This window comes from Eleutherodactylus coqui, chromosome 8 (assembly GCF_035609145.1).
Source record: "Eleutherodactylus coqui strain aEleCoq1 chromosome 8, aEleCoq1.hap1, whole genome shotgun sequence".
Lineage (NCBI taxonomy): Eukaryota > Metazoa > Chordata > Amphibia > Anura > Eleutherodactylidae > Eleutherodactylus > Eleutherodactylus coqui.
The window spans coordinates 164,381,360-164,405,821 of NC_089844.1; the positions used below are offsets into that span (position 1 = coordinate 164,381,360).

General features: G+C 48.8%; 2 protein-coding genes across 3 annotated transcripts; one reads left to right on the plus strand and one right to left on the minus strand.

Moving 5' to 3' along the window:
- Positions 1–508: 508 nt before the first annotated feature.
- LOC136577089 (E3 ubiquitin/ISG15 ligase TRIM25-like) lies at positions 509–6,171 on the minus strand. 2 transcript variants are annotated; one of them, XM_066576813.1, is made up of 4 exons: positions 6,014–6,171; positions 2,803–2,971; positions 1,803–2,697; positions 509–1,694 (listed from the first exon to the last, which is right to left on the minus strand). In XM_066576813.1, the coding sequence occupies exons 3-4, from the start codon at positions 2,694–2,696 to the stop codon at positions 933–935; spliced, it is 1,656 nt and encodes a 551-aa protein (XP_066432910.1). In that variant the 5' UTR covers position 2,697; positions 2,803–2,971; positions 6,014–6,171; the 3' UTR covers positions 509–932. The 2 variants fall into 2 exon arrangements, with proteins under 2 accessions (XP_066432910.1, XP_066432909.1); XM_066576812.1 differs by having other exon boundaries at positions 509–2,697.
- A 128-nt stretch (positions 6,172–6,299) lies between these two features.
- SPNS1 (SPNS lysolipid transporter 1, lysophospholipid) lies at positions 6,300–19,269 on the plus strand. Its single transcript, XM_066576814.1, has 13 exons — positions 6,300–6,428; positions 8,828–9,075; positions 10,685–10,750; positions 11,748–11,884; positions 12,430–12,581; positions 12,895–12,961; positions 14,306–14,448; positions 14,528–14,680; positions 15,090–15,279; positions 15,364–15,429; positions 15,503–15,601; positions 15,877–16,048; positions 18,811–19,269. The coding sequence occupies exons 2-13, from the start codon at positions 8,844–8,846 to the stop codon at positions 18,903–18,905; spliced, it is 1,572 nt and encodes a 523-aa protein (XP_066432911.1). The 5' UTR covers positions 6,300–6,428; positions 8,828–8,843; the 3' UTR covers positions 18,906–19,269.
- Positions 19,270–24,462: the final 5,193 nt, after the last annotated feature.

Below are 24,462 nucleotides of genomic sequence, written 5' to 3' on the forward strand. Positions count from 1 at the left end.
TTAATGTCTCCTTACTGCAGTCACCTGAATATTTCACAGATATCCTGATAAAAGTGATATGGATTGCATCGCCCCTCAGCTTAACATCTTCACGACCGCTGAAGTAATTGACTGTCATAGATCACGGGGTAAGTGTCAGGAGCCAAGCTCGCTCCGTACTCCAGGTGTAGTACCTGACAGCCAACAGAGTAGGGCTCACAAAGCACTTGGGGTGGCAGAGGAAGCCCTCTCTCTAACCATCAACCCCCTTGGAACATGACCGTGAGGTGCTCCTGGGCTCCCAGGCCTGCCATGTATGGCTTTGTCCTGTTGTAGGGCTGAATAGACTGTTGATGAAAGTATGATATACTATAAGACCATCACAGTGTCAAGTAATTCAAGTTCCCGATCAGGATGAAAAGACAAAAAAAAAAACAAAAACGGTTGAATAACATTTTTTTTTAAATATTTAAAAATACAAATATTAAAACTTTAAGGAAAAAAAAAAACTATATCCATATGCACATGAAGAAAAAAATATATATACACGGTTGGTATTGCCATGTCTATAAAAGTCCAATCAAAATATTGCATTATCTATCATACATTGTTAACGTATAAAAAAGTAAATAAATTACACAATGTCATAATTGCATGTTTTATAGCTATGCAAAAATGATGCCCTCATAGAGCGCCATCAGCAGAAGAACAAAAAAATATGGATCTCAGAATATGGTGAAAAAAGCAATTGCGCCATTGTTTTGAGGTTTTGGTTTTACAACATATAGTGTGGTAAAAAAGAAATTCTGTGAGTCTAGGCAATTACAGTGATACCAATTGTATAGTTTTATTTTTTTCTTTACTATTTCTAAGAAATAAACTTAAATTTACTTTCTTCTATTTTACAAAGGTGGGGAATTAAAAAAATAAATAAACTAAAAAATGTCAGGCTTTCAAGGGGCTAGTATAGTAACAGAGGCCCCATCCTCCACATAGAAAATAACATGCAGGGCTTCAGTGAAGGCGGCGGTGAAGGTGTGCAAGTGTCTGATGGGGTCACACAGCTCATAGAAGGACAGACGCCCAGCCTCATAGTCTAAGAAGACTCTAAGCATTGGACATTTAGGCTTTGCATCTAACCTTTCTATCACAGAGTTATGCGACACTGAGTATCCTGTACCTTCCAAGGTCACACACCAAGATTTATCATTATCTCCAGTCCCAGATCCATCACCTTCCCTCTCTATACTGGGATAGGACATTCCGATGTCACATCTTCCGACCTGGTTCCATGCCACCTCCCAATAATGTCTACCGAAGGAGAGGCCACATTGGCTTAACACCTGGGGGTAACTCAGAAACCTTCCTGGTGATTCTGGTCTTTCCTGTCTTTTTTCTAAATCTGTTGCCGTTTTCAGATTGTCTGATAACTCTACATATTCACTCGCAGTTTCCACATCCAGCACCATGTCTGGAACGTGGAACCCAAGCTCTGAGGTTATATTCATGACATTGGTGACAATATCCCTCATAGATCGGTGTAAGGTTAATGAGATCAGAACCTCATCCAGATCATCAGCCATCTCCTCTAGATCTTCAGCAATCTCAAGAAGGTCCCTTACTGGAGCTTCTTTCTCTGCTGTCATAGTCTTATCACTGTAGGCCGCTCCTTCAACGAATTCTCGTGAAACAGTTATCGGGTCAGTCCAGTTATCCTTGGTAGAGACTTTGGTATCAAATCTTTGAACAGCTTGTCCCGGGAACAATCCCGTATCATGATTATCCACAGAATGGATCTTTTTATCATCTCCATTACTACTTACTGTAATGTCCCTTTCCTGTAAGAGTCTTATTGGGTCGGTGACATGACACATCTGTTCCATGTGATGCATCTTCCCAGACAGCTCCTTCTCCTCTTTTTCCAGCTCCTTGATCAGATGAGATATCTGGGAGACAATCTCGTCCTCTTGTCTGGAGATCTCGCTCTGCACTTTCTTTTCTGCCATTTCCAGTTGCCCCTTTGTGTCCATAAACAACTTCCTGATGCTCTTCCTCTTCTCTGAGGCTTTCTCCTGGATATTCTTCTTATGATCCTGCAGATACTGGACTTTCGTCTGAAGTTCTTCTTTTTGAGGGTTTAGCTCACCCAGATACTTCCGCAGATTCTCCTTCTTCTTCTCAGAAGCCTCACCTAGAAGCTCTACCTGGTGGCCCCGATGCTTGCCGACCAGACAGCAAGTCACACATAGACAAGCCGCGTCCTGCGGGCAGTAATACTCCAGAACCTTATTGTGGACAGAGCACTTCTTGTTCCCAAAGGAGCTGGTGGGATCAGTTAATATATGATCCGCCGCCTTGTTGTGGGCTGCGAGGTGGTCGTCACATAGAGAGTTCTCACACTGCAGACATGATTTCACAGCCAATACAGAAGACTTTGTACAGTAAGTACAGAAGATTTTGGTCTCCATATTAGGCGGACTAGATAAGAAACGCTCCACTATATTACCCAGCTTTCTTTTCTTCTCCATTGGATGACGCTGCAGATATTCTTCTCCGTATTCAAGACAGCTGTGACCTGCAGCCCCATCCGGTTCATCCAGCGCACTCACAATACACGAGCAGCAGCAGTTGTGTCCACATCTCAGGGATATCGGATCTGTATAGAGTCTTGGACAGATGGAGCAGTTCAGCTTGTCTTTTAGGCCAGAAGATGCCATTCTACAATAAATGAAAGTCGAAATGTGGTTACTTGCATTAACATCAGATGACTGTGACAGATGGTTACCCCATAGAGCACAATTGTGCTTCATGTATGAGACCTACCTCAGAGTAGACAGGGTTCAGCTTTTGGTGCAAGAAATCTGACTGGTTGCTTCTCGGAGGCCAACTTCATACATGAGGCTCGGTTAAATGCTTGGTCTGAACTCAGTTTATTCTGCAGCCACTCGGTGTTTTCTCGACTAATCCACGCTTCTTCCCACTCACTGCTGACCTGTTACATGAAAGATATAACTGTTAGCGAATATATTTAGAATTGTGCAGCATCTTTATATTAAAATAGTATGAGCAGCTTTAAGAAAACTACAGACATATTTGATATAAAGTGGGTTTTTTGGCAAAACAAAATATTAGTGTAGTCTAGCAAACTGCTTTAGACGTTTATCGAGATCAGTGTTCCCCCACAGGTCAGGTTTTCAGGATATCCTATAGTAAGAACACCTGTGGCAATGTCTGGATCATCAAAGATTCGACCCACAGCAGTCATGAAGGCATCAAGGCTGTCGATATTACTATTGGTCTCTATGCACGGTGAGGCCCATGCGAGCGCCTCATCAGTGAGGAGGTTTATGATGAAAAACACTATCTTCCTGTCTCTGGTAAACAAGGTGGGCTGCGTCTGGAAATAAAATCGACCTTGATTAAGGAAGCCTCCATACTGACGACGATCCCCACCGAATTTTGCGGGCAGTGACATGCATACGCAGGGCCTGTGTGATGCAGATCCAGACGTTGTTTCTGTAAACTGATGATTTCCTTTTGTTGATCTAGCACCAGTGTCTGTAATCCAGCAAACGTCTCTTGGTAAGCGGCCCAAAAGTCCTGGAGCGCTGGCAACTTGCTTCCGCAGGGTGGTCCATGTTTGGGCGTGATTATTTTGTAACGTCTTACTGGTACTAGATAGGAACCACGGCTGTAGCAGCAGTGCAGGACTGGGGAGTAGTCAGGAGGAAGCTGGAGGTCATCAGCAGGTAGTCACAGTTGCAGTACAAATGGGTGAGGCAGAAAGTGTAGTCAGATGGAACCCAGCATCCAGATGTATTACAACTGTCTCCCATCTCATTATCATTAACCCCTAAGTGACCAACCATGTCTTTTGACAGCGTTTTTTCGCCACATATTGTACTTCATTTAGAAGGTAAAATGGACAGAATGTGTGTACATTTATTAAAAGCACCAAAATTGGGAACATTTTGAAAAAAAAATTGACTTTTTTCACATTTCAACTGCAATATCTGCAAAAACTGAACAAATGTTTGATAACATATATATTTCCATCTGTTTACTTTATTCTGGAAGCACATTTGAGAAACTTTAGTTTTTAACCATTTAGGAGACGTACATATTTAACATTAATTATTAATATTTTGAGGAACATTTTGTTTTCCTGCACCAAGCCAAGATTGCAAAGGCTCATGGGTGTCAGAATGATAGCTACCCCCACAAATGACCCCTTTTAAAAAATATATACCACTCAATGTCTTCACTGAGGGGGTCAGGACCAGAGGGGTAACTTGAAGCCCCTGGGCCCCAATGCAAAATCTGGAACGGGGTCCCCAACTATAATACTTTATTCATAGTACTGGGCTTCCTATAGGGAGAGGAGAGGTCTTATGGGCCCCCTAAGGCTCCCGGGCCCGGGTGCAACCGCATCCCCTATAGTTACGCCCCTGGTCAGGAGTATTTTGACCCCACAATTTTTCTTTCAGGAGTTATTGTAATTTAGAGGAGAAAGTATAAAAAATTCTTATTTTTGCAACTATTGTGTGTTAAGGAGTTATTTTCTCTATCGTGCCCATATAAATGAGGATTTACACCCCATAATTGATCCCCCTGTTTGTCCTGTATTCAGACCCATACCCATTGTGGCCCTAGTCTTCTGTCTGGATGCACAACGGGACCCAAACCGAAAGGAGCAGCCGGGGGCTTTCATAACAAACATTGAGCATGAAGGGGTTTTAGACCCCATTGCCAACTTTTAGAGCCCTTAAACGGCAAAAACAATGGAGAACCCCCACAAATGACCCCAATTTCAAAACTTAACCCCCTTCATTCATCTAGGGGAGCACTGCGTATTTGGACCTTACTGTTTTTGAATGAATCTAAGCAAAGTAAAAATATACTATTTTTGTTTTTAAAATAACAGCGACCAAAAAAAAGAAATAAAAATTTTTTTTTTTTTAATTGTACAGCACACATATAAGTGGAGACTTTTCACTCAAAATGGGGGTCATTTCTTGACCTCAGTGGCGGGTATGGGGTGTAAAAAGTGGCGCTCTGTGAGTCTCCGTAAGCTTGCTGAGGTGCGGCGGTCTCACACAGAAGACGCTCAACAAGCCGCTCCTGGAACTGCAGGAAGGCGAACGTTTCCGGGGCTTCTTGTAAAATACGTATTACTGGTAGCAGTCTGAATAACGCCAGGCTCACACGGCCGTAGGTGGAATCCGCTTGCGGAGGCCCGCAGCGGATCCCAGATGTGAGCCCAGCTGTGACCCTGCGTACGGCCGCGTAATGTACTGCGCATAACTGCCTACTCACACAGGCGGTCATGCACAGTACACCTTTGTTTGTATTTCCCGCACCATCGCTTAGCGATGACGCGGGTACCCGCAGCCCGGATACAAGGTAGTTGCGTATGGGCTGCGGGTATATCCGTGACCACGGAGCACAATGGCCTCTATGTTGCCGATATCCGCGGTAAAATAGAACCTGCTGCGTTCTCTTTGCTGTGAGTGGATTACGCAATTCCAACCCACTAATGTGAGCGGAATTGTGTAACCCAATGCGATTGATCTGCGTATTACCGCGGATCAGACGCATGCGGAATCCGTAATTCCTATCCGGTCATGTGAGACCGACCTAAGGTAGATCGCTACCTTTTTGTCATGTGACCAGTAAGATGGCGCTCCTAACGCACGCTTGTTGGTCTGGTACTTTATTGTGGCAGGAGCCATGATGCCGGGAGACCACCTGACGCGGCGGGGACCTCTGATTGGCTGCAGCGGTCAGGTGGTATACACTTCATAACAAAGCCTGCTCGGTCTGCCCGCCCCCTCTTTACAGAGCAGGCTTCACCGGTTCATCATTTTCTGTTTATTCGTCCACATCATGTCCCTCTCCCCCACGTGGATGTGTTAGGGACCTTTTATTTGCACACTATCAGTCCCACAAGGCCTCCGGGATAACAGACTGCTTGTTGCCATGGCAACCTCCCGGCCTCCTCCACCTTCCCACAGTACAGACAGACATGACTCACTTCGCCTCACCACCGCTCCCGCCGTCTGTCTCTCCGCCGGGTGTGTTATGGCGGACTCACAGCTCCCGCCGCCGCCGCGGTATAAAAGATGACTCCACCCCCTTCACCTCACACGGGACCAATCACCTCAGACCGCTCTAGCGGCGAACTGAAGGATCGGGGCGGGCTCATGGCTGTCACGTGACAATGTTCCTCCTGCCGCTTTAGGGACCCATACAGCGTCACGTGATCCCACCTGCTGCGACTCCTCCTCTTCCAGCCACGAGACGCCACTCAGTGGAACGCGATGACGTCAGACGCAGAACAGTCCTGACTCAGTCTCAGTCATGTGATCGGGGTTGCAGTCACATGACTTGTTAGCCGCAAAATGGCGATACGTAAATAAGAAGTGACTGGACGGGAGAGGACGGAGCCGGTGAGTTCTCCTACTTGTGGGGTATTTACCCGGCGGGCGGAGTTACGGCCAGCAATACTGCATCCTTATGTCACGGGGACAGTTCTACCGACTACAAGTGTCAGCTCACCCAGCCTGCAGGGCATGCTGGTAGTTGTAGTCCTCTGCAGCTGAATGCTCCTGTATGGCAGAGTGGTGACCTATCCCCTGCAGCTCCTGGTGGCGCTCTACCTTCTATAACCTGCGGTGTGTCTGGGAGGGCGGGGAGTGTCGTCGCTGAAGTCGGGACAGGAATGGTAGGCCTGGGGCGTGTAGGAGGGGGCCGCGTCATTAACGGGTCTGGAGGGCCATGGGGGATGTCTGCTGCAGTTGCCATGGTGATGGGCGTTCTGCTAGTTGCTACATCCTGGAGTTATTACATACCGTGTGATACAGGACGGAAAAATACGTAATAAGGAAACCGCCGTCTGATGGCGGCGGTGGTTCCCCTCCCCCCCCCCCCCCCCCCCCCATCCCCAGCGGCGGTGGTTCCCCTCCTCCATTGCTGCTGCTTTCTGCCGGTCAGCATCTGGCGCTTCTGCTTTTCATGTTGGCATGAATCAGCCGTGTCACACACCTCACCTCAGCCATTATATACACTGCGCCCTTGTATATGTGGAGGGGGACACGTGTGTATACAGAGTGCACATATATACTGGGGGAGGACACGCATGTATGCGGGGGTGCAGTGCGCATGTATACTGGGGGAGGACACGCATGTATGCGGGGGTGCAGTGCGCACGTATACTGGGGGAGGACACGCACGTATACTGGGGGAGGACACGCATGTATGCGGGGGTGCAGTGCGCACGTATACTGGGGGAGGACACGCATGTATGCGGGGGTGCAGTGCGCATGTATACTGGGGGAGGACACGCATGTATGCGGGGGTGCAGTGCGCATGTATACTGGGGGGGGAGGACACGCATGTATGCGGGGGTGCAGTGCGCACGTATACTGGGGGAGGACACGCACGTATACTGGGGGAGGACACGCATGTATGCGGGGGTGCAGTGCGCACGTATACTGGGGGAGGACACGCATGTATGCGGGGGTGCAGTGCGCACGTATACTGGGGGAGGACACGCATGTATGCGGGGGTGCAGTGCGCATGTATACTGGGGGAGGACACGCATGTATGCGGGGGTGCAGTGCGCATGTATACTGGGGGAGGACACGCATGTATGCGGGGGTGCAGTGCGCATGTATACTGGGGGAGGACACGCATGTATGCGGGGGTGCAGTGCGCATGTATACTGGGGGAGGACACGCATGTATGCGGGGGTGCAGTGCGCATGTATACTGGGGGAGGACACGCATGTATGCGGGGGTGCAGTGCACATGTATACTGGGGGAGGACACGCATGTATGCGGGGGTGCAGTGCACATGTATACTGGGGGAGGACACGCATGTATGCGGGGGGTGCAGTGCGCATGCATATCTACAGATGGGGCGAGCGTTCTCTTTACAGCCTGCGTCTCCCACTATTCCCACAGGCTGGGTGCAGTAATGGCGCGGCACGCTGCGGCTGTATTGACTGCGCTGCTATGTGACCCGTACCACCATGTGACTGTACTGACCACCAGACCACGCGGTCATTCTGAGTGTTGCTGCCATGTAACAAGGTCCATCAGCCGCGCTCCAGCTTGCTGATGGCTTCCAGTTTTGCCGCGGTTGATGTGAGGTGGATCACCCGGTACTGGTGTATCTTGATGCCACCAGGAAGTCCTGGTGGAGGCAAGACTGACGGGGTGACGCCCGCTGAACGTGACTGGCAGCAGAGATGGATGGCAGGCCACTAACGATTTATGGGGTAAGCGTACAGCGTCCCCCGGGGGAAGCCAGGCAGCCTGCCTGAGCAACTAGGTTGTTCCCCGGCGGCCACCCACATTGCGTGCTTTGAAAAACCTACAGCGGCCCCCGATGCAGCCAGGCAGGCAGAGGTCAAAGTTACTTCTCCGGGAGCGCAACCCATTCAGCCGACAGGACTGCGGCCTCAAGTGGCTTCCCTGGCAGCGCAGCCGCCCAGAGCCTGCAGCACCGTGGGACAGAGACTCGGAACCGGTGGACGCAGCCTTCCGCATTAAGAGCAGGAGAGAGCTGGGAGGGCAGACCGCGCGGGGGCACTGTCTCTGCCAGCGGCCACTGAGTTGTGGCACAGGATAGCAGGGATGAGTAAACAGTGTGAGAGGCGGCGCACACAGAGTACAGCAGGAGGCCACTGCAGCGGGGGAGGGGGAGAGACAGCCCGCACACGCTGCTGTAAGATGAGCTCCAGCCGTGGTGACTGACCTGGCGGTACGCTGCGGACCCCCCACCAATAACTGGGGGATCTGGGAGTCTCCTCTCCTGCTAATAACTATGTGTTTTGTGCTTACAGTCTGGGGTCCAACAAGATGGCGTCTCTCCACGATCCTGCTGACTCCACGCCGTTCCTGACTCAGGCAGATGACGTGGATGAGGTGAAAGCCGCGGGGGCTCTGCCACGTGTGCGCGATGAAGACGAAAGCCCTGAACCGCGTGACGTACACGCCCTGACCGGGATCTCCTACAGACGCTCCGTCGCCACCGTCGGCATCCTCTTCTTCATCAACCTGCTGAACTACATGGATCGCTTCACGGTGGCCGGTAGGTGGTGGTGGCGGGGGGGGGGGGGCAGGCAGGAACAAACCTTGTAAGGCTAAGTTCACACTATCTCCTTAATACCCTGTTGTTTGCGCCGTCCTTGGAGCCGAACAACAGGGAAGCCGGAGGTGCCAGTTTGGGCATGTGCTGTACCCGGTGGGCACTGACTATAATGAGGTCCGGTGGCTGCCAGCAGAAGCTTTCCTAGATGAGGTACAGCAGCATGCTCAGCTGTTGTGCCCAGAGTTTCATGCCAGATCTGCCCTGGAGGCCGCGGGCAGAGCCTCTGACACCAGTGTGAGCTTAAAGGGGTTTCATCACCGAGGGCTCATTCACACTCGCAGCGCAAGAGAAAAAAACTGTAGTGGGTGGCCCCCCTTAGGACCCATAGAAGTCAAGGCCCCCTCCTCCGCCACATCCTGAAGTACTGGCACAGGCTGCTGGAGGCGCTCCGAGTTACTTGACAACTAAAACAAACTTTCTTATCTTAAGAGCGACACTTGACCCCGGGTCTAAGACCTCTCTGAAGACTGCAGAATTCTTGGTATGTAAGGGGACAAATCATTTAAAGGGATTATGTGATTCAGGAAACCCACTCTGTGGCCGGGTACTCCATGAGGGGGTCTGGGGGGGATTCGTGTAGCCGCTTCAGTGTATATCGGTACTTGGTCATCTGAACCCACAGGTAATGGTGGAGCTGGACGACTCCTTATTGGGGGGACTCAGCTGATGATGAGAAGGATACGGGGGCAGTGAATTTCAGTGCCTGATCATTTTATTCCCTGGGAAATAAGCTGCCACCAAAGCTGTCTGACTGCAACTTACCTCCCGAAACACACCAGTTTTTGGGTTGGCCGAACATTCATGTGTATGTAGGCGCTGAAGAAAACGGCTGTCAGGTGAATGATCATCCGTCTGACAGTTACTGAAAGTGTACGGGCAGCTTTAGATTAGAAGAAACATTTGGCTTTTTTCAGGAACAGCGCCCCTCTTGTCCATGGTTGTTCTCAGTATTGCAACTCTGCTCTACTGAAGTGACTACCAGAAATATGGAAAAGAGGACTGCAGTTCATGCTGAGCAGAGCCCTCCCTCTAATCTAGTGCTGCCCTCCCATTTAGGACCCACTGACTGTAAATGCGTCTCTGTGGAGGAGCCGACATCACACGTCCCGTGGGATTACCGTGGGAGAGTGTAAGGGTCCTTCTACACGACCAATAATCAGATCTCGCTGGATCGTGGGAGTCTGAGGATTAGCGTGTAAAGGCCTGCGGGGACGAACGAGTTGTTTAGTTATTGTTTGATGTTCAGTTTATACGGACATAATAACAGAAGAACGATCGGCCGTGTAAACAGGCATCATCTATGAAGGGCGGCCTGTTCACTGCGGAGGGAGGTGAGCCGGATCTACATCCCTCTCCACCGCCATTCACTAAGCGATGGTCGCCCCTGTGTAAAAGTCCAAGAACTATTGGGGGGCGGCTCTAGGATGGGGGGGGGTGTCTGTTGACATATGTGCCCCCCATTCATGTCAGTTGGTGTCAGCACCTGCAGATCATAGCTTGTTATGCTGCCTCTGATCAGCTAATGACCCTCTTGTGTTCTTCCTGGCAGGGGTGCTCCCGGATCTGGAAGATGCCTTTGGTATCCACGACAGTTCCTCAGGTTTGGTACAAACAGGTAAGTAGTGGCATCGGGTGCCGTCACCTGGAAGCCACCCTGCCATTACTGATCAAAAGCCATGTGCCAGGGCGTCATAGTGGGCCTTTTGGAGAGATGAGTAATTTGGGGCAGTAATGACGCAGTGTTTATTACATTAGGAGTGGTCTGTCAGCAGCCAGCCTGCTTGTTGATGGTTTCCAACTTCAAGAAAGTCATGAAGAGATATATTAAAGGGGTCGTACCAACATTACAGCAGATAGGGATAACTTGCTGATCAGTGAGGGTCTCCCTGCTGGTACTCACACTGAACTCAAGAACAGAACTCCCATGTCCATCTCTGCCTGTCACTGAGGGGGTCACTTTTTTTTTTTTCCCACCGGGATGTCAAAATGAATGAATAGGTGGCTGAGTATGCATGGTCGCGCTTGCACGACCGGCAGGGTGTGCAGTGAGGAGCACAAGGGACACAGGATACCATTCTAAAGATCGTGGGGGTCTCAGCCGTGAGACCCCCACTGATCAGCAAGTTCTCCTTTATCATTTTGATCTTGGTACAACCCCTTTAAGGAGCCAATGTGATAGGAGGTGGAACTCCTCACCTCATCCATGATTGATCAGTAAGGATCTGCCTCCCGGGACCCTATTCCATCAGCTGTATTCCTGGTGGCTGTCGGTGTTTACAGTGTAAGAAGCTGGCTGCTAGTCCGCGGCCCGGGTTGGTATTGCATTCAGTAGGAACAGTGACTGCCGCTCCTGGAGCTGTGATGTGTTCAGCGCTGTCTGCTTCTTGTTCAGTGCACTCTACCCCTGCCGGTGGGAGAACAGTTATAACAGTCATCCCACGGATCCCCACCCATATATTGACCCATCCTGACGATAGCTCATCAATAGTTAAAAGGTGGACATCCCCTTTAAGGGCAAGGATTCATGTAATTCAGTCTTCCAGTCATAACTTATACTTGGGTTATTTCGCGTCTCCCGGTCCGGATCTTCAACTCTACTTCTTCCCCTCCAGTATTCATCTGCAGCTACATGGTGCTGGCTCCGGTTTTCGGATACTTGGGCGATCGCTGGATCAGGAAATATATTATGTGTGCCGGAATCTCCTTCTGGTCGATTGTCACACTGTCCAGCTCTTTCATCCCCAAGGAGGTAACGTCCTGAAGTGAAGGGTAGTCCTCATCTCTAAGGTAGAAACTATCAGCCCTTGAGTCGCTCCCTTCTATCATGACCTGAATGTCATTTGTTAATAAAGCTAGGTGACAACCAATACTGCCGACATCACAGCTCCCACAAGGGCGATTACTCAACTTTACCAAGCCCCTGAAAGGCAAAGCTGTCTAGTAATACCATACCACACCTCAACTAGGCAGGAAGGCTGAAACATCCCTCGTGAGAACGTTAATGGCTTGTCCACGAATAGAAAACCATGGCAGCTTTCTTCCTGAAACAGCGCCACCCCCGTCTACAGGATGTATGAGCTCAGACCTATCCTCTTAAATGGAGCACAGCTGCAATACCAGACATGGGCAGAGGTGGCACTGTGGCTGGCAGTAAGCAGCCATGTATTTATAATCCTGGACAACACACTTGATGTTTGTCATATTGCTCGTCACCCAGCTTTCATAGGGCTCAGAAAGAGTAATCCGAGATTACATTTACTCTGACCGATTCTTATTTTTTTGTTTCTTTTTCAGTATTTTCCCCTCTTCCTGTTCACACGAGGACTGGTTGGAGTTGGAGAGGCCAGTTACTCCACCATCGCCCCCACCATCATCGCTGACCTCTTCGTGGCCGACCAGCGCAGCCGCATGTTGTCAGTCTTCTATTTTGCCATTCCAGTAGGCTGGTGAGTGTCCCATATAAACGAAGCACTGACACAGCTGAGAGTTTGCTGCAACTGCATCCATTCTGGACATTCCTCTCAGCTGCAGACTGATACACTGTAACAAACAGGGATTTGTCCTGCTGATCTGTTTGACTCACAGCTAATTATCTAGACTGGATACAACTGTAACAAACCCTCAGGTGTGAGATGTATTAGTTCTCTGTCTTAGGGTCGAAACAAGAATGCTTTCATTCACTGACAACAAGCAGGGATCTTGAAAATAAAGACTTTAAACACCCGGAGAATTATAATTCTGAAATTCTACATTTTGCAGTGGCCTCGGGTACATCGCAGGGTCCAAGGTGACAAGCGCCGCCCAAGACTGGCACTGGGCTTTACGGGTGAGTACAAGGTTGCGGGGTTCATCATTGTGACCATCTAGTTGGATGGAGAACGGAGGATGGGGGATAACTTTGAGCGTTGGGGGTCTGACCACTTGGACCCCCAGTTATCTGGTGAATGAGGGTTCAGCTGGTCCCAGAGTGAATGGAGCGATGGTCATGTACGCATACGACCAGTCCATTCACTTCAATGACCGCATCAGAGATTAGAGTTCAGGTGCTTTGGCTTTCTCCAGCGCTGTCAGTCAAGTGAATAGAGCAGCAGTGCGCCTGCGCGACCTCTGCCCCATTCACTCACAGACAGACCGGACCACTGTGCTTGGGATTGTGGGGGTCCTATCTGTTGGAGCCCGACCAATAATAAAGTTATCTACTATCCTGCAGATAGGGAATAACCTTATAGCTTGGCACAACCCCTTTAACTTGGGTTTATTATCCCGTATTCCCTATAACCACACGTATAAACACCAGGCAATTTAACCCCTTAAATGCACCATGCGGTACCTGTATATCATGAATTGTCTTGCATAAAGGCTCCATGGTGTACAGGTATGTCATGATGAGGATTGCGCAGGCACAGAAGCTGAGACCATGTGATCAACAGGCGGAGGCCCTGCTGCTCTTCACTGACAAACTCATGTTGTAACAGAATGGATCAAAGAAATCTTGGCTCTTGGCAGTTTAACTTCTTAGATGCTGAGGTCAACAGTGACTGCGACATCTAGGCTTTCCAATAAAAAAATAAAATTACCGACCTGGCATCACCGCAGTTGTAAAGACCCGTAGAATACTACAACGTAGCAGGCTACAACCTATGAGCGGGTTAGGGGATAACTTTCAGATTGATGGGGGTCTGACAAGAGCAGGGCTCTGGCACATTTTTGAGTGCGGCCAGCAGTGGTCGCACATGTGCACTGCCGCTACATTAACTTCAGTGGGTCTGCCAGCTATAGATGAGTGCTTGAACTTGGCTATTTCCAGCACTGCCATTGAAATGAATGGAACAGTGGTGTGCATGTACGATCGCCCCTGCCCTTATTTCAGGATGCGCCGGAGCCCTGTTCTCGGGATCCGTGATCTGAAAGTCATTCTCTATGCTATGTATATGGGATAACTACGGTACAAGTCTGTTATTGGGTGAAAGGTTTGTCCAGTGTTAGAAAAACGTGTTTGGAAGAAGGCATACAACACCACCCTTGTCTATGGCTTGGGTCTGGTAGTATAGTTCAGCTCCTATTCACTTCAGTGGAGCTGAGCTGCAATACCACAAACAACCCATAGAAAAGGGTGGTGCTGTTTTTAGAAGAAAGCGACCCCTCTAATGTTTCCTCCTCCTTCTGACAGGTGACCCCAGGTCTGGGCCTTATTGCTGTCCTGCTGCTTGTATTCTTTGTGAAGGAGCCTCCTAGAGGGGCTGTGGAGAGGAAGACCGACAAACCCCTGAGCCCTACTCCTTGGATATCGGATGTGAAGGCGTTGCTGAAGAAGTGGGTACCCCCTGCAGTGATGACTTGTTGCCCGCTCTGTCCGGTTACTTCACCCTCACTTACATCTTTCTCTCTCCAGCCACAGCTTTGTACTCTCTACTCTTGGGTTCACGACGGTGGCATTTGTGACTGGTGCTCTTGCCCTCTGGGCTCCAACCTACCTGATACGTGCGCGAACCGTCCTGTACAAGACCGAGTGGTGTAAGGGTGGTGTATGCAACTATACTGACAGGTAAGGCCTTCCATGTGCCCCAACTGGTCATATCATGGATGTCAGGGTCCTGCTATCGGAGTTATTATATACACACGGTCCCCTGTGATGTCTGCTCTGTACTGACACTGTAAGGTGGAAAGGTCTATAAAGACATCTGTATGTATCCAGGCAGCGGCAATTGACGTGAGCAATGGATTCTGCAAGGGGAGCATGTGTCCCTTCCTTGCAGAGCAGACTCGATCAGTCGATCATGCAGAGGCGCACATGCGTATAGCCCATCTTTCAGAGCAGGCATGAGCAATTGCAGGGGAGCACATGTTTATAAACCCTTTGTTCATAGCATAGTCCTAGTTGGCCCTCTCATCCCTCATGTATACTATTCCTGGAGAGCCCCCTCCAATGATCTTTTCCATGCCTCTGTTTGCAGTATGATCTTTGGCGTGATCACGGTGCTCACCGGCATCTTGGGAGTTGGAGCCGGAGTGGAGATCAGTAAACGATACCGCAAAGTGAACCCCCGTGCAGACCCAATAGTATGTGCTTGCGGAATGCTGAGCTCCGCCCCCTTCCTGTACTTATCTCTGGTCTTTGCAGACACCAGTCTTGTGGCCACCTATGTAAGTAGCTTATGATGCAGGGTAACAGATGATCTCCTGTGCTGCTCCCTCAGGTCCATTCAATGCAACTTGTCTTCTCTGCAGGTTTTCATCTTCATCGGGGAGACGTTACTGTCCCTGAATTGGGCCATCGTGGCCGACATCCTCCTGGTAAGTGATCCATCCTGGGGTTCTCCCATCACAGGTGACTATATAGTTATCGAGATGTATCCTCTTCTTTCAGTATGTGGTGATTCCAACGAGACGCTCCACAGCAGAGGCCATGCAGATAATGGTGTCCCACCTGCTGGGTGATGCCGGGAGCCCCTATCTCATTGGGGTGGTGAGTAGTAGTCATAGATGTTACTATAAGGTTGAGGGTTAATTTGTGTCTGACTTTAGTAATTGGGTGCACCCCCATTCTAAACACTATTTTTATAATATATAAGCACTAGCTCCTACACATATAAATGGAAATAAACCACAGCTCAGTCTCCATGATCAGCTCTCTGTCTATTAAAGAGGACGCTTGATGCTTGAATTGCGCATATAGAAAATGCTACGTGATCCTCTATGTGACGTATAACCATCATCGTGTCACTGTATCCATATCCTCAGATATCTGACCGGATCAGCGGAGGGAAGACGGAATCCACCCTTCTATCATTCCGCAGCTTGGAGTACGCCCTCATGGTCTGTGCATTTGTGGGCGCCCTGGGAGGAGGTTTCTTCTTGGCGACGGCCCTTTTTATCGAGAAGGATCGTAAGAAGGCGGAAATGGTATCGGAAGGTGTGTGGTTCGAGCTGAACGCTTTGAGCAATCCATGTTCTACAATCTCCAGGTTTACCGATGGCCCCGTCTACGTTTTAGAGGATGGGATGATAGGATAGATGAGGGTATTCCATGCCAAATCATCACAGCTCCCAACCTGACCAATGAATGAAAAGATGGTAGCACTACCGCAGATAATGTGTGCAAAGAAGTGGTGCTGCAGGTAGAGCCACACCGTCCATGGCCCTATGTGATATACACAATAAGAGGCGGCGGCACACACGGGGAACAATGAATGCAAAAAATGGGGATGGTTTGTTTTGGACATCCACACGCTACCTGCTGAGGAGGAGGCGCTGACTTGTAATTTTTCCTCAAAAGTACATAGCAGTTACTTTGTGCTTTCTACCATATTTCATGAAAATGTGAGACAGCTGCGTTGAAAAGGTGATTCCTTTCCTTGTGGTGATTTGGCATGGAATGACTCGCGGTTAGGGATGAGCGAGCGTACTCGGATAAGCACTACTCGCTCGAGTAATTTGCTTTCTCCAAGTATCGCTGTGCTCGGGTCTGAAGATTCGGGTGCCGGCACGGAGCTGCAGGGGAGAGCGGGGAGGAACGGAGGTAAGATCTTTCTCTCCCTCTCTCCCCTGCTCCCCGCTGCGACTCACCTGTCAGCTGCAGCGGCACCCGAATCTTCAGACCCGAGCACAGCGATACTCGGATAAAGCACATTACTCGAGCGAGTAGTGCTTTTCCGAGTACGCTCGCTCATCTCTACTCGCGGTGTTAACTTTGCAACTATGCTGCTCAAAAGAATATTGGGAACTCTTAAAGGGAACGTGCCAAGATTTGAAGTTATCCCCTAGCCACAGGATAGGTCATAACTTGCTGGAGAGCAAATCTTCTGTGTCCCGCTTCCCCGTGGGATCGCCCCCTTCCCTGTGGTGACTGAATGGAGTGCTGGTCGTGCATGTGCAGTCAGCGCTCTATTAATTTCAATGGGGCTGACAGGAGCAGCGCGACCAGCACATCATTCAGTCTTCTCCCTCCTGCAGAGGCTGAAGTAACCCCACAATGGGGAGGACAGGGAACACTAACCCCCACCCCCCACCCCGTTCTTGAGATCAGTGGCAGTCTCCGCTGTGCACCCCCCACCCCACTGATCAGCAAGTTATTTCCTATCCTGTACAACCCCCTTTAAGAATCCCAGTATAATAAACTTCTCCTGCTTTTGTGCACATGAAAGTTACAATAAGAGAGGAACAGCAACCCCCCCCCCCCCCTCCAAGGGACTGCATAATTTGTCTCCTTGCCTGGTTCTATGTTATGCCGGTGTCCTTGTCACTACTGGTACCTGCAGCCCCATCAGGTCTGTACAGGTAGTCCTGCTTCTCCAGAATGGCACATCCATACGAGCCGTTGCAGAAAGTTTGCTGTGTCTCCTAGCAGTCTCAATAGTGTGAAGCAGATACCAGAACATGAGGATCGCTGGGCAGGACTGTAGAAGGGCACCAACCACCATCAGAACCGGAGGAGCTCTGCCAGAGCCCTACAGTATAACCTCCAGTGCCAGCTGTGAGAAACAGACTCAATCATGGCGGCATGAGGGCCCGACCTTCTGAAGAGAGATAGGCGCTGCCAGGATCTGCCCAATTGGCTCCAATTCTGGGTGTTTTGGGATCCAGCCCTCAGTTGCTTTACCTTGAGCAGTGTACTTTGTCTCACTTTGTACTGATGTAGAGTTTCATCACACTCCATTCCGTCTATACTGCTTAGAATTCTCCATCACTCTGCTATGAGACTCCTTAATTTACTGCCCTTCACTACATCTTCCACAATGCACTACAGCAAAGCATAGTCATTACCATCCTCCGGTCAGTTCCTGGAGCCTGAGAGTTTAGAGGTCAGCAGCAGAAATGTGACACACTCTCTGGTTGTGAGGTGGAGTAGACAAGTTGCTCAATTCGTTGTTTAAAAGGGGTTTTCCAGGACTACAATAATAGGAGAGGTCATCAATCGATGATAAACAGGAGGGTGCACTATTTGGGATCTCCACTGACCAACTGATAGCAGCGCCTCAGTCCATACTAGGCACAGTGCCGTACATCGTATAGTGGCTGTGTCTGGTATTGGCTTTTAGTCCCATTCATATTAATGGGTACTGGTCTGCTCTCAGTCTGTGTAACTGATGTACATGAAGAGGCCACTGCGCTCCCCTGAGCACCACAGCTTCTCCAGTCAGATGACCATGGGGATCCCGAGTAGTGGATCCTCACCAGTTAACTATTGATAACCTATCCTGTGGACAGGTCAGCAGTAGTTTATTCTCAGAAAATCACTTTTGAGATTTAAATGGAAGCTTTAAAAGGGATTTTCTACTAATGACCTTTATTCCCTTTTGACAGGATAGGGGTTAAATGTATGAGCACTGGGGCGCCCGATCACTTGGACGACCAGCGAGCTCGATATTTTCACACCCTGAGTTCCCCATGTGAAGGGAGTGGCGGTGTGCATGTGTGACCACCACTTCATTCACTTCTATGGGGCAAGCGGAGATCCATACGCTCAGCAATCTCTAAATGAATGGAGAGGTGGCCACACATGCACACCACCACTCCTTTCACATGGCACATTCAGGGGGTGCTGATCTCAGCAGTTGGACCCCCAGCGATCAGATATTTATTCCCTGACCTTTATTTAGGGAATAGATGTCATTACTGGAAGAAACCCCCTTTAGGTGGGCATGGACCCATCATCTATGTTATCTTTACTTCCAGGACTGGTGTCAGAGGTGGAGAAGATTGAAGACAGAATTGTGGTCCCAAAAAGTGGAAGATCCACGAGGGTCCCAGTCTCCAGTGTCCTTATATAAACCCCTGAAGGGCTGCCGTCACAAGAGACTAGATGAATGCAGATGCCCTGGTACTTGCGATGCAGGCGTTACAATTGCCCCGCTGGCAGGATTTGAGATGTTTATGATTTATCTTGTCGTGTATGACAGCCATTAGTGATGAAGATGATCCCCAAATCTGCAGGGGAGGAAGAGCGACCCAAGTCCTTATCCTCCTGCACCACCATCTCTTTGTATTGGACAGTCATACACAGGACCAGATTGTATGGTTATTCCCTATTTAATAATGGTCGTACTGTCACATGATGGTGGGTTTTGGTATTCTGTAAAGAACATGAAATGCTAAACTTTTTAACAGAAATACAAATGTGTGTTGGGTACAAAATGTTGTCCGCTGCCTCCACCCTATACCATCAAGAGGATGTGGGCTCGTTGGGGATTGGGGGGGGGGGGAGCGCTGGGGACTGGGGGTCAACCTACTCCATGACGGCTCTGCTGAGACCTCAAGTCTTGGTTTTAATCTTTAGAACATATTCCTTGTATCAGTATGCTACTTCTCATTTGCCTACTAGTGTCTTCAGCTCATGTATTTGAATGGTTGTCTTGGCTAGTCACGAGGATGGACACAATGTGGAAAACTTGCAAAGAATGGGGGTGAAATAAATAAGGGAGGGGTAAATACTGGATAACTACTTCTAGGCAGCCATGTCTGGTTCTGAAAGTCATTACTGATGCTTTATTCTGCCAGTCTTCCTTCCAAGTGCCGCTTGGCCATCAGCCCTGTAAATACTGCCATTAGCCAATAAGAATGTCCAGTTCAGCCCTAGTGATCTTCTCTACAGCCAGCAGCGGAAGTCACAGATTGGACCTGCGTGATGGACTTAATGCTTCCGATGCAAGTGGGATCTGATTGCCAATGGAATACATTCTCAATGCTGCAGACAAAGAACCAATGGTAACAGATTCCCATATCAGGCTCTGTTCATTGGCAGCAGTGGACCAGAGTTGTGGATATTAACATAAATACGCTGCTTCTGGCCCATTACTGCTCCTCAGTAAACCCATTGAGGGTCTCCATGAACACTGGCCATGGTGAGAACAATGAGCTGTCCTCTGAAGAGTGACCTCTACTGCAGTCATTCAGACTGCTGGGATTTGGGCCTTTCCAGCAGTGAAGTATTACTAGTCACATGGTCGGAGTTTTAGTTGCATTCATAAGTGCGTTATTCTGTTTCCCATCCTGCAGCGAGCGCTCAGTCCTCCCTGTTACTATAGATCAGCAATCATTAACTGCTCACTCTCCATAGTATTACTCCATTCCTCAGGATTGAGTTCTCTCCTGCGCTCAGTGCTGCCCACTGCTGACTAATCTTGTTATCCACTGGAGATGCTATGGTTGCCCATGCACATTAAATTGCATAAGTTGGCTGAACATGCCCAATATCCAGTATTGTCAGGGTTATCCTGACTCTGCCCGCTGGCAGATATTGAGTGAGAGAAGGAATGGGCATGAGGTACCCCATCACCACCGGAGATGTCTGGCTGCAGATTACTCTCCTAGTCTCTCTGAAAACGCATGCATGCTCGGCGCAGTCCAATATGCCAGTGTATGACAAGGCGGGAGGAAGAGTTGTCCGCCCAACAAGTGTTTGGGCAGCTTAAGATGATTGGTGAAAGGAAGTGAAAATCACTCAAAGTACATTTTAATCACAGAAGTAAAGGACATTTTCCATTCGATAACCCCGCTGTCCTACAATATTGCCCGCCGTATGTTGGGTTTCTCATCCTGCTTCTTTATGCAACAAAGCTTGGTCAGATCATAATTCAAAAAAATGGGAAACCTTGTCAGTTGAAAATTTTGGGAATGTTTTAGTACAAATGACTAGTTTTCTTAAGTCGTTCTAAGCTAAATCTTTACTCCACCAGATTATGTTTACAACAACCCCCCCCCCCTTACGAATCGTAATAGGATTCGTATAATATTGCTCCTTATGTACGACACCGGGATCGTCTAACTGTGTGTTATCTTCCTGTTCCTTTGACCCATTGTGGATCGGGTTGACAGATTACTGGGAGGAGCTGGTGAGGACCCAGCAGTCATGGTGCGCGTTGGCACCGATGACAAAGTTAGAGGTAGGTGGAAGGTCCTTACATTCTGGTTCCCTGAAATAGTTTTTAAGCTTAGGGCAAAGACCTCGAAAGCAGTATCTTCTGATATACTACCTGTACCTAGTGACACACAAGAAAGGCGGTGGAAGATTAGGGAGGTAAACAAGTGGCTCCGGAGTTGGTGTAAGAAGGAGGGGTTTGGGTTCCTGGAGAACTGGGCTGACTTTGCTATCAGCTACAGGCCCTACAGTAGGGACGGGCTGCATCTCAATGGGGAGGGAGCAGCAGTGCTGGGGGAGAAGGTTGGAAGAATGTTGAAACTAGGGACTGGGGGGTGGCAACTAGAGAGAGAGGGGGAGAGACTGTGTAGCCAGTGATCTGGGACTAAGTAATGGAAATGGTAGTGGAGATATGGAGGGTTAGTACAGTTAGAACTGGCAGAATAGTTAGTAGGGATACATGTAATAAAGATGACCAAAACCTTCTAAACTGTATAGTTACTAATGCTTGATGTCTGACCAAGAATTGGACTAATACTTGACGTCTGACCAATAAAGTAGACCAACTGGAAGTAATAATGTCTGAGGAAAACTGCAACATAGTGGGAATAACGGAAACCTGGTTGGATGAAAGCTGTGACTGGGCAGTGAACTTGCAATCTGTTCTGAAACTATTGTAAAAAATGGAAAGGGTGAGGGGTTTGCATTATGTAAAATCCAGTTTAAAGCCCACATTACAGGAAGATATATGGGAATCTCTAGGTGGAAATGCATAGATGGAAAAACAACTCTCAAATCCCCAGAGGGGTTTTCTATAGGCCACCAAATATAACAGAAGCTACCAGACCCCAACATATATCGCACTGTATATACAAGTTGCAAATATTATCAAAATTCCTATTACCTCCCTAGTGTTACTGAATAAAACCCAATATAACCATACCAATATTATGAATAAAACACTAAAAGGGCCAAATAATAAAGCCACACTGTAATCATATATTACTGCCACATAGTGATGGAATAATACCACCATAGCATCACTGAAGAAGGACCACTACAAAGAAAAATATAACCAATAATATTATATGAGGGCCATATAATATCACCATACGCCTGTTGAGCATTAACACTATACAAAGACCAATATCAACATCATACAGTGAAATTATTCCGTTGTCTGGCCACAGAGGGGGCACTATTACTACAAGGGGTATTGAGAAGTTCATTGGGGGTAGCGGCAGGATGGGAAGAGTCTGTGGAGATGAGCCCTAGTTCCAAGAAGTGTTTATGGTGGTCTGAGCTTAGCTGGAGGAATAAAATGGACAATTCTAATCATAGAAGACGTCCCCCGTGATCTCTGTTGGTAACTACACTGTAATCACTAGCATTGTGTAGAGCTAGTATCTATTATCTAGAGGTATACTGCTACTGTGAAGAAGCCCACTAATGGGAACTATTACTGAAAAGGGTCACTAACAGATTATTACTGAGGGGCGCTATTACTGTTAGAGGGATCACTGAATGTCATTATTACTGTAAGGAGTCACTAACTGGCACTATTACAGAGGATAGGGTTATTGAACGGCACTATTACTGTGAGGGCGTCACTAAGGGGGCACTATTACTGTAAGGGCGTTACTAAGGGGGCACTATTACTGTAAGAGGGAACTAAGGGGCGTTATTCTTGTGAGGGGACATAGAGTGTGTGGCTCAGCATAAAAGGGGCATAGCCTAATATAAAATGTAAAAGTTCCTAGAGCTTCCTGGCCAGAGGAAAGTGTGCTTGGACTGTTGTAGCTATGGAGCTCCAGTCAGGGACCTACTGGATTGCTGAGTCCATGAGAGAGAGTCGAGCATGCTAGTGACTGAAAGTGACCAGTTGGATTCAAATTGTTTGTCTATTGAGTACAAGAGCCAGATAAGTAATTAAAGGCCTGAAGCCGGGACCTGTGATTGTAGGACGAAGGCCTGAAGCCGGGACCTGTGATTATAGGACGAAGGCCTGAAGCTGGGCCCTGTGATTATAGGACGAAGGCCTGAAGCCGGGACCTGTGATTATAGGACGAAGGCCTGAAGCCGGGACCTGTGATTGGAGGACGAAGGCCTGAAGCCGGGACCTGTGATTGGAGGACGAAGGCCTGAGGCCGGGACCTGTGATTGGAGGACGAAGGCCTGAGGCCGGGACCTGTGATTGTAGGACGAAGGCCTGAGGCCGGGACCTGTGATTGTAGGACGAAGGCCTGAGGCCGGGACCTGTGATTGTAGGACGAAGGCCTGAGGACCTGGGGAAATTGAGAGGAATAGCTGTCTGCTGAATGAGTGCTCGGCCTACAGCTATTTAAGGGTGCTTATATACCTTAGTAGTCGAATATCTAATATTCTTTTAGATTGTAATCCAAAGATCAAAGTCAAGGAGAGCGCCAAGCACCTTAAAAGTAATCACAATAGTAGTAGTGTGATAACTCACCTGGTGCTTGACATGTCACCCTAAGGTGGTCATGTCAGCACCCAATATCCTGGTAAGCTCATAGCAGTTTCTTTATCCAAAAATCACCAAGATCGATAACAAGATGATCCATCTCACTGGAGAGCTGCAGGTCATAACAAAGCTCCGTTCCTCATAAGTGGTCGGATAATATCAAAGAAGAAGTAAAAGGAAAAAAACTATAGACCTGCGCTGCTTATCATGTAGAGAGCCAATAATAGGTGTCTCAGAAGCCAGCCTCAGATTAGAGACAAAGAGGTTTATTTATACAAAAAAGGAGGTCACAGCCTCATAAAATGACAAAATACTTGCGGAATCCTTGCGACGCGTTTCGGCGTATTAAACGCCTTTCTCAAGCATCACCTAAGGGCAAGGGCTTGAAGCAGGGACTGAGGCTGTAAGGTGGTAGCCTGAGGCTGCATTCCCACGAACGTATATCGGCTCGGTTTTCACGCCGAGCCGATATACGTTCTCCTCATGTGCAGTGGGGGAAGGATGGAAGAGCCAGGAGCAGGAACTGAGCTCCTGCCCCCTCTCTGCCGCCTCTCGGCCCCTCTGCACTATTTGCAATGAAAGGAGGTGCAATGGGGCGGGGCTAAGTCCCAAGAATTAGCCCCACCCCCGTTCCGCCTCTCCCTATTGCAAATAGTGCAGAGGGGTGGAGAGGAGGCAGAGAGGGGGCGGGAGCTCAGTTCCTGCTCCTGGCTCTTCCATCCTCCCCCCCTGCACACGAGCACAACGTATATCGGCTCGGTGTGAAAACCGAGCCGATATACGTTCGTGGGAATGCAGCCTGAAGCTGGGATATGAGGATATAAGTCAGAAGTCTGATGCCATGGCCTGAGGGTGGAGGAGGAATTCTGCAACATGAAAGAAAGCGCAGCATTCTCTAATTGCTGCGGGAAAACGCACATCTGGCTTCCATTGTAGTCAGTAGAAGCCATCTGTCACGCGATTCTTCCGCTGTGCTCACAGTGGAAGT

Coding starts and splice junctions, on each gene's coding strand:
- LOC136577089 (XM_066576812.1), bottom strand. CDS start 2,696: ATGGCATCTTCTGGCCTAAAAGACAAGCTGAACTGCTCCATCTGTCCA.
- SPNS1 (XM_066576814.1), top strand. CDS start 8,844: ATGGCGTCTCTCCACGATCCTGCTGACTCCACGCCGTTCCTGACTCAG. Junction 9,076..10,684: donor GGATCGCTTCACGGTGGCCG/GTAGGTGGTGGT, acceptor TCTTCCTGGCAG/GGGTGCTCCCGGATCTGGAA. Junction 11,885..12,429: donor GCTCTTTCATCCCCAAGGAG/GTAACGTCCTGA, acceptor TTTCTTTTTCAG/TATTTTCCCCTCTTCCTGTT.